Below are 10,900 nucleotides of genomic sequence, written 5' to 3' on the forward strand. Positions count from 1 at the left end.
AAATTGTATTTTATGTAATTATTCCAAAAAAAAAAATGGCTCAACTTTTGAACACTTCAACTTTATGATATTTCATTAAAATCTACCCACTTTTGTGAGTGGATTACCTAATATACCCTGATCTTTCCACTTAAGTGTAGGACATAATTTATAATAATTTAAAGGATATAATGGGGACATCACATATAAAAGTGAGTATATCTCAATGAATATGTAAATGAAGGTAAAAATTAAAACAGATAAAGTAAAGTGGGTATACAATATAATTCTCTCCATTTTTTTCTTTAAGAAAATTGATTAAGAGACAATAAATGGTACAACTAGTTATACATCTGGTGCGTGTGAGTCGGCTCTGGAAGCTGAAATGCAGGCAGTTGCTCTTGGTCTTTAGTGGGCGTCTTCGAATCTCTATGATAACTTCTCCCTCATCTCGGATTCTAAGAAAAGCGCCTCATTAGAAGTTTACTGCTTTATTTTCTTTTATTTTACACTTGTTATTTTCTTTTACTTGCTGCATGTTTTCACTAAAAGAGACTGTATTACCTTTGTGGATGGTTAGGCCAAGGCTGCCCGTTTGTGTGTTTTTGAGAGGCGGACCTCTAAAGGGGAGGGATTTCTCCATGTGAATCCTAATTCCCTTTGGCCTTTAATATAATTTGAACTGAGGTTCTTTAAAAAAAAAAAAAAACCACACTATAAAAAATCTTACTTTTAATCATAACAAAACTTGTGAATAAAAATTAAAAAAAAATATTGTGACTAATCATAAATAGTCATTCTTACTAAAAAGTCTGTGGCTAAAAGCACAGCCGGTCTTAATAGTGTGCAGGCAGTTCCACTACACAGGGCCCAAGCATAGAAAAGGCACAAATTTTCTTTAAAAAGAATCAAATTCATTAACTTGGGATATAGTTATTTTGGTTAGTACATCTTACATTAAGATATTAAATTAAATAACACCGAATATAAAATGAACAAAGCTATTAAAAATGTGGTTAAGTAATATAAATTAATTTAATCTCACAACTAATTGATTATAAATAAAAAAACAAATATATATAACATAAGGAGAATAATTATAGCTAATATTCGTTAATTGTCAAATTACGTAGTTAGTGGTGAGAATGTGATCAATTTTTTTTAGAAAGAAACTATTACTTCGCCCAAGGCTCCCAAATTGTTTGGGCCGACCTTGGTAGTTTTATATCATGTATTGTATTTTTTTTTTCAAAAATATTGTGTAAGTTTTATACTGTGTACCGTGTTAAGTTTTCACGGTTGTTTGTTAGTTGTTTCACTGTTTTAATTGTTCTGTTTTGTTATTTTACGGTTGTTTTATAAAAATACAGTATTTATGTAAAAAATTCCAAGTGACAATAAAATTGTAAACTTTTATCCAAAATCCAGTATTTTTGTAAAAATTCATTTTTTTTATAAGGAGCCTAATTTTGAAAATTAGAACAAGGTCTCCACAATATTTAAGACGGTCATGGCTAAAGGTATTGGTCACAAAAATCATAATTCGTTATGACTAAATGTGTTTTTAGTCACTATACTTGTTGTGATTAAAACTAATACGACCACTGAATTCGGAATGGTCAAAAATGGGATAGAATGACCTCGTCATCAAGTTCAAAAGCCTTGAAAGTATCAAAAACGAGATCCCGAGAGCTCGAGAATAAGTACCCAGCACTCAGGTTGATAGATGGACTCGTGTGTTGTCTGCTTATCCGATTTTGATGTCGTTTCGACTGCTATCTAGTTTTTCACAATAACAAAGATCCATAAAGTCAAAGAAGTCAAATTCACAACTTTACATTTCTCATTTTCGACTCACTCAGAAATGAAGAGTTTCAAGTCTCTCATTTTTACAGAACAACAACATTTTCGTGAACTGGTGACCAGCTTCGCCAGAACACAGAAACTGACTAAGTGATGTGAAAATATCACTTAAGCATCTTAAAGTACATTCCTTTGACGTTTTTACAATTACCCAACATCCAAGTTGACGTGAGATGTCAATCTGGGCGATGGGATGCATGGGCACAAGATGTAAACCTCAGCGTTGGGTCATGAACTGTCTTCAGTAAACAGTCATAACTCAGTGAATATTGATTCGATTGATGCGATTCAACTTGCATTTCGAAGCTAATTCAATGCTCTATCAAGTCATGTGCCACACTTCAATCGCAATTCTGAAGCTGTCATCGTCAAATTTCACACCAAGGGAGTTACGAAAATAAGCTCCAAGTTACTCGCAGCGGGACCCTTGGGCAGCAAAAAATTGTTATTTAATTTTCACCGTTAGATTATCATCTACGGTCAAAATTTTCTAATTTGTATCTTTTCCTATTTTTGTAGGCCTCCTTCATCTATAAAAAGAGAGTTTCATTAGCTCATTTTTTACATTTAGAAAACTAGAGCTTAATTAAACACTTATTAGTACTTTTCTCTGTAATTCTTGTGAAAAAAAAAACTCGAAGTAGATATATATATAGCTTCATTACTATCACGACATGGGAGTAAACTATTATAAATTTAAATTTTGTGCGTCTCTCTAAATTATTTATTTAAATTTATTAATTATCTCACCATTCTAACATAATGTTAATTTTAGGATCAACAATAATTAATTCTTATATATTTGAGAAAGAAAGAAAAACAAAATTAATAGTGTATTTTTAATTTCACACGATTTAATTTGGACATACATTTAGAGAAAGAGAATATTGTTATTACCAGATTAATGATCATATACTTTATATAAAACATCAGTGTGCCATTTTTACATATATAATGCATTTAAACCATTTTTTTTCTGAAAGGTGCATTTAAACCATTTAACTGCTTATATATTTTTTATTTACGAAAAAAAAAACTGCTTATATTTTTTACTGTAAGTTAATTAATCGATGTTATATATATGTTAATTTGTATATGTATTGTTTATCATTATATATATAAGCAAACTTCAAATAACGTCAATTATTGACGTACCATCTACTATCTATTATAAATTTATAATAATTTATTTATTTATTATAATTATTAATATATTATAAAATGATGACGTGTTATAATCTTAGAGTCATAATTAACATATAAGAATTTGGTGAGTAAATAAAATTAGGCTGACGGATTAGGGCTACCTAGATAAGATTTAGTGATCAATGTATTTTGAAAAAAGAAAAGAAGGATTATCATTATCTAATTAATTTGTAGTATAGTATACACAAATTAAACTATGGTGTCATGTTATAAGCCAGATAGAATAGACATCTCAACAATAATTTTATTCGAACATCGATGCTAATTAATTTTCATTATAATTATCCAAATCATATTATGGTTTATAATATTTATGAATAATTAAATGTTAATTTATATGGATTGTTTTAAGGAAATTTGAATTTATATACATAAATATATTTTTATGGTGTATATTAAATTTTTTAAATACAAGTTTATTAAAATTAAAAAATTAGAAGCACATTTTATATTAATATGCATATTATATTTTTCTCTCTTCTCTTCTTTCCTAACTTTATCTTCCATTGATACATATCCATAAAGTCCGATGGTGGCCTAATACACTTTTTCTTTTTATATTTTTGTACATTAAAAAATGGTAGCATCAAGCCATCACCAGATTATATTCTACATTTATAGACACTACAAAAAACTATTACTTTTAGTGACAAATTTTTAATCACAACATAATTTTTTTGTGACTAAATATGACTTTTAGTGAGAACAAAATGTTACTTGTGACAAAAACATAATATTTAGTTACAAGTTGTCACTAATTTAGTTTTAGTCACAATGAGTACTGTGACTAAAACTACATTTAGTCACAACAAATTGTATTTTTGTGATTAATACATTTAGTCACAGACCTTTTAGTCACAACATAAAAATAGTAATTTATAATTAGTCACAATTTTTTACTTTTAGTCACGAATTTTGTTGTGACTAAAAGTAATATTTTTTGTAGTGAGATATTAAGCTTCATTCATTAAACTCGTCAAGAAGGCATTGGGCTACCATCGGACCACCATCAGACTACCATCGGACCATATCTGGCATCGGGCCACCATCAGACTTTCGTCTTTAACTTTTACTCATTTTCACAACAAGAAGGCATCAAGCCACCGTCAGACTACCATCGATCGGGCCTGGTAAAAAAATCAATTTTTTGCCCAAAGCTCAGATCTGTTTTTTTTTTACCCTATATTAACAGGCATTAATTATACAATTTATTCCTAAATCAATAACTCTATAATAAAATTATACATTTTAACCTTAAATTACACAAAATATAATAAAATGAAATAGAAAACTGTGGTTCGGAGATCCTAAGTGTTGGATTTGTAGTCTTTGGTCGATTGGTGATCCTCAATTGGAGGCGCGATAGTTGATAACAGTGGTTGCTAGGGTCTTAGGTTTAATATTGATACACTTAATATACTAATTTTATCCAAATGCATAAATATTAATTAAATTTTCCTTGTTTTATTTATATAATTCTCTTTTTTATTTATGTATGGAAAATTATTTATGACGCAATTACAAACGTCACGATAACGTTTGTGTGCATTATCCCTGTGCTCGTGTAATGTGTGTATAATATATTATGTACAAATATTTATATGGGGAGCGTAGGGGACCACGGTTAAGAAACAAAGAATGGGGTCATACTGAGAAAGCTATATAGAACTTAGCTCTGCCAGCATCACTATGATGATGAGTGCGGAGATTTTTTTTATTTTTATTTTAATATGTGCTATATATTATAGTACTATGCTGAAAATGTTAATTAATTACACAATATTTCACCCTAGCTACCATATATATCATCATCTATAAAAATAGTAGATTTCTACATATAGGACCTAATAAGAATGCTAACACAATATTCTAAAAGATAAGTCCATTATATTTTATTTCTTCGCGTTTACTATACACCATTCAAAATAAAAATAAAAATGGAAGAATCGAATAATCAAAATAAAGGCAGGCATGATTCATCATTTAATTAATAAGCGGGACTTGCTTGGACTTAATAAGAAAAATACGATCAATTAATACTATATATATTATATAACCACTTAATTAGATCTTACATTAATTATATATATGATATTTGATCAAGAAATATATATAAATGCATGCATATAGCATCATGAGCACTCAACCTTAAATTACAACAGAGTGACCGCTCATGATGTTATAACAATATGAGATGACTAATTAATAATAATAATAAGCAATATAATGCCCTATTAATAATTAATAATTAATAATATTATTAGTGGTATATATAGATAGGTTTATTAATTAATTAGGCATATAATGCAGTGATCAGAACCCACTTCCGTAAGCCGCCGGAGCCCAATAATCAGCTCCATTATCACTTCCAACGTGTTCGGTGAAAGACACTGGAACCAGACACAGCCCTCTACTCTTTAGCTCTTTTGCCTTCTCATCATCATCATCCTCTCCATTATTCACCTTTATTTTATTATATATATACATAATGAATAATATAAATTAGTAGTGTATATTATATATATATTAATATTATATTTGCTAGGTTTTTTTTTGTCATACATATGAGATAAAAGGAAAACAATAATTAATTGTGTCATGATTAAGGGATAAATGATAATAATGATATGGTTAATAAGAAAAGATAATATAAGATCTATAGTTGTTAGTCAAATGATGAAGACTTAATTAATTAATTCATTAATGAATATCGTGCAACAACTTTGTTCTAAAAAGGAAAAGAATATCATATTTTAAGACGACTCATCTTTTCTTTTCAGGTAGCAGTTGTAGTTGAACACTTAAAAAAATCCATGTTCTAATACTATCATTTTTTAGGTCCATTATCATTAATTAATTAAGTGAAAGACTATTAATAAAGTTTTTTAAAAGAAACAAAGACGAAACTTAATTTGGTGAATTTCAGTACTACTATTTTTTTTTTCCTAAGAAATATATATATAAAAAAATAAGATGCTATATAGCTTTTCTGTTTTAAATTTTTGTTGAGTACAGAAAATAACAATATTAGGGATGCTTTTGATATACAAAGTTTCCCTACTTGCTTTTATTGGGGCGATGGATCCAATAAAGCACGCCTGTCCTGCCTGAACAAGTAGTAGGTCTATCTTCACTAATTAAAATAGAGCACATAATTCGTCTATGAATATATACCTTTATAGCTCATTAATTATAAATGCATATACATAAATTTATTAGAGCATTATTTATTATTTATTAGACATCTCTAATAAATAGAGTGAAAATTTTTTACATTACTTAAAAAAAGTTTCTTTTTTTTTATTTTTTCACTTCTACATTATTTTTAACATTTATTTATTCTAAAAGGTTTCAGTAAGTTCCAATAATAAGCACATCTAGATTATTAAAATAATATTATATTATTATGTAATATATATTAAATGATTACATTTTTTTACTTAATAACAAAATGATAATGAAAAGTTTTTTTAAAAAAAAAGGAGAAAATAGCAAGAATATCATTGTTAAGCATTATATTTAACATTTTTTTACTCTAATAATAAACATCTATTAAAAGATGTAAAATATATATTCTTTATATGAAAACTCATCAAAATCAAAATCCATATAGTACAGTGCAAGGCTAGCTTCACCAATATTTTAAGAAAAAAAACTAAACATGTGTTTTTGTGGTGTGTGGTGATAGTGGAGAATAAAGGTAAATAATAAATAAAATAATATTTTTATTCAAATATATGTGCAGATTAAGATAATTTAAATTTGGAAAAGGGGACATGAGTACTTACATATTGTTGGTTAAAATTCCTCATGTTTTTCGATGCATTACCCAAGTAAGGAGAGCTCAGGGCCTGAAATAATCATTACATGTTTTTTTTTTTATCATAATCTAGGAAACGAAAAAATGGAATATAATTAATTACTAGATTTTATGACTATATATATTTATAGGACCCCATAGTTATACCTGAAGAATATTTAGAAAAATCATTGTCAGTACTTTAAGTGCTTATATATATATATGCGCATGCATATGCTATAATTTGTTGAGTTTAAATTGTAGTACTGAACTGGGGTATCATGATAATAAATAGTTTGTTTGTTTGCAGAGAAAAAAGAGTATAGAAAATATGGAATAAGAAAGAAAGTAGAAACATCACCTCAATTTGAGTGTGAAGGAATCTGATATACCCAATGGCTTCTAACAACACAGAAGCAGTGTCAGTCTGCAAAAGAGGAACACACATGCATTACCCTATTCGTCTTTCTCCATCTCTCTTTTATCGAATATCCCTCCCATTATTTTTCAAAATCAAAAACCAATCCCATATAATATATATATATATGAATTCCTATAGTTATAAAGTTAGCTATAGTAATATGGTATAGGACTAGCTAAAAGTAACCATTTTAAAGTAACAAGTGAGGAGATGTTATTATTTTGTGTTATTTGTAAAACAAATATGAGATGACTGAATTAATAATTAATATTAATTAATTAACAAGGTTTATAATTAATTTTGGTTTACCTTCCCAAATGGGGAAACTAGCTGGTGAAGTGCCGTTATTCTATCACCTAGCTTCTCCTTCCTCACCTATACTTGCAAACATCATTAAACAATTACTATGCAGGAAAATTATATATTAATGTATATACATCTCAATTTGGATCAGAAAAAGGGAATAAGTTTATCATAAATATGTATATATTAAATTAATTAGGTGATACCTTTAAAGGTGGTTGGCTTGAGGATGCCTGAACCCTAGCCTTCTTATTACTCGGTCCTCTGGAATCTGTGCTATGACACTACGAAAAAAAAAGATTATTAATATAATACTAAATCCAAATTTAGATTAATTAACCCAATCGAAACATGTGTGTCATACATATATAGCTAAACTTTTATCAATGAATTCAACTATTTCATAAGAAATTAATTTAATAATTAATTAATAATAATACCGGATTTAAATGACCACACACACATATATATATAAAAAAATATTTATGTTACCTCAGAGAAATGGTCTGTATTTTGGTTTGAACTTTCATCTGGGCTGTTATTATAATACGAGAAATCCAACATATTATTACTACCTAAACTAGTAGTAGCAGTAGTGACACAAGACTTAGGTGAAGAAACTAGTGCTTGAGGTGACCAACTAATATTATTATTGGACCTATTCATTCCCTGTAAGCACTCTTCTTCTCTGCCTAATTGACTATACACCAACCCTCTTTTCATGGAACTTCCCTCTTGCTTTACACCCTCATCCTGATCGACGCCGTCCACGGTGGTTGTGGCAGAAGCGGCGGCGGCCGGAAGCTTGACTACATGAGCTGGTGAATCATTATTATTATTATTTCCAAGTAAGAGTGGTCGTTGGTCTTCATCCCAATTTTCCAACTTCCTAGGTTGAAAATGATGATGACTCAGAGTACTAATAGTATTATTACCGAACTTATCTTCATCATTATTTCCCGAAGAACCATTAGTACCCCTGAAAATAGTATTCACCAAATATACATATATACATTTATTTATTAGCTATGATGAGACAAACATAATGAAATTTTTCACACATGCACTGTATATATAAAGTATAGCATTAGTTAATTTTCTCTAATTTTTTAAAAAGATTTAATTTCAGTAATCGAAAACCCCCATACAATTACCATGTGATCAAAACTAATAAAAATTAATAATAATAATATTAAAAATACCCCCCAATAAAAGGTAAAGAAATAAAGCTTATGACTCTCTGAGTTGTGTCTGTTTGGAAGAGAGAGAGAGAGAGAGAGAGAGAGAGAGAGAGAGAGAGAGAGAGAGAGAGAGAGAGAGAGAGAGAGAAGATGAGAAGAAAATTACAAAAGAAATTGGCTCCAGGAGGAGGGTATTGGAGGGTCTTCATCAGGAGGGAAATTATTGGAATAATTGAAAGGAGGAAGTGAAGAAGATGAAGATCCAAGCATATAAGTAGTCTGGTGATGATGAGGAGGAGGAAAGCTGAGAGTGGTCGTTTGAGATTGAGATGGTGGATATTGAATGCTCCACCAGTTAGGGTTTCCAGCCATCATTTGTCTTTGATCTGATATGATTAAATTCACCTCTTCTTTTTAATTTTCTACCTATTTTACTACCACACTCACTGCACTATATATATATACCTCCTCTCATCATAAACAACCTCTATATTGATTATCTCTTACTATATAATGTAATCTCAAGAAAACCCAATTCAAAATGGATTTTAATGTTTTTTTTGTCCTCTCTCTCTCTCTCTCTCTCTCTCTCTCTCTCTCTCTCTCTCTCTCTCACTTTTTGTTACATTATTTCTTCATATATGTTTATGATATAATATATGGTGGTACATACCCAATACCAGCTTTTGCAAAAGCTTTATCATGAGTAGTGTACTATAGCTTTAGCGCTATTCTCTTTCACCAGATGAGGTTCAGGAAACTCTCAAGTGATCTATGATCTGTGATCCTGAAAAGAATTTTTTAGAAGTGGGGTTCCTAAACTTTGCATATATATATAATATATACATAACATTATTAGGGTCGATACATCCTTATTTTATTATTGATCGGGGCCCTCTGCTTTTGCCTTTTTTATGTTTAGTTTAAACAATTAAAATAACAGTGGGACATAGGGGAAAGCTGGTACGCTGTTATTTTCAGCTAGCCACAAACTAATGTTTCATTATTAATTGAACCCTACTTATTCCTTATTGTTAATTAAGCTAATTAACTAAAATACTAAATATAAGAGTCAAAGAGAATATATCAATTTTAGTCATGTACTCGAGTGTGTGTGATCAATTAATTCATTTAGTAGTAGGGGCTGTTCAAAATGTTCCTCAACTCACACATAAACTGCCCACACCACCAGGGCCGGCCCTGAAAATATATGGGCCCAAGACGAATTAAATTTTGGGACTCTCAAAAATACATAAAAAAAAATATCAAAAAAAAGAGTATAGTGGGATTTGAACCCATGACCTTGAACATTATGACTTCCACCTCAACCAACTAAGCTATAAATATTTGTTGTTTGTAATACACTTAAATTTTACTTAAATAAAAACTTAATAAATTTTTTTATTTTTTCATTTTGGGCCCCCGAAAAGTGTGGGCCCTAGGCACGGGCCTAACCCGCCTATGCCTAGGGCCGGCCTTGCACACCACCGTACTTAATATATTAGAGTACAAAGAGAATATATCAATTTTGTCACGCGGTTTTTTTTTTTTTAAATAAAAAAAATATATTAACTTCACAGTCTGATCCTGTTTATAAGGTTTGAGATTTTTTTAATATGGTTTCAATTACAGTACTGCACCGTATCCTTTTTCAACTTTGTAATATCTAAATTTTAGTTTGAGAGATTTGATTTTAAAAATTTGATTGTACTGTCAAAATTTGACACATTAACTATATTATTTAAATGTTAATTGGAGTAGTACTATTCATGTTTTTTAATTGTCACGATATGAAATGTTTCTAATTCTTTTTTAATGGTTAAGTATACTACATAAATCACACCACACTATACCCAACACTACAGTACATTTTTCTAGATTCTCTATAAGAAAAATGGTTATTCGATCCGATGACTAAAACATATTATCATGAGTACGATTGTACGAAGATAATAGGAGCTAAGGCGATATATCAAATTACCAGGCCCTTAGTACTTTTTTATTTTTAAAAAACAAAGCAATATTTTATTTATGAAAAATAAATAATAGGGAATTTTTCAATTTTATATTTTAAAGCAATTTTTTTCATTTTTTTTTAAGTACACATATATAGTAATTAATGGAGCAACTTAAATTATCGCAATCAAA

At 29.2% G+C, this 10,900-nt stretch overlaps 1 protein-coding gene across 1 annotated transcript; it reads right to left on the reverse strand.

Annotated features, from left to right (window-relative positions):
* Positions 1-5,072: 5,072 nt before the first annotated feature.
* Positions 5,073-9,558, reverse strand: LOC115708184 (transcription factor bHLH68). Its single transcript, XM_030636392.2, has 7 exons — positions 8,919-9,558; positions 8,064-8,550; positions 7,778-7,855; positions 7,578-7,643; positions 7,209-7,274; positions 6,837-6,899; positions 5,073-5,511 (listed from the first exon to the last, which is right to left on the reverse strand). The coding sequence occupies exons 1-7, from the start codon at positions 9,125-9,127 to the stop codon at positions 5,362-5,364; spliced, it is 1,119 nt and encodes a 372-aa protein (XP_030492252.2). The 5' UTR covers positions 9,128-9,558; the 3' UTR covers positions 5,073-5,361.
* Positions 9,559-10,900: the final 1,342 nt, after the last annotated feature.

Source organism: Cannabis sativa, chromosome 1 (assembly GCF_029168945.1).
Source record: "Cannabis sativa cultivar Pink pepper isolate KNU-18-1 chromosome 1, ASM2916894v1, whole genome shotgun sequence".
Lineage (NCBI taxonomy): Eukaryota > Viridiplantae > Streptophyta > Magnoliopsida > Rosales > Cannabaceae > Cannabis > Cannabis sativa.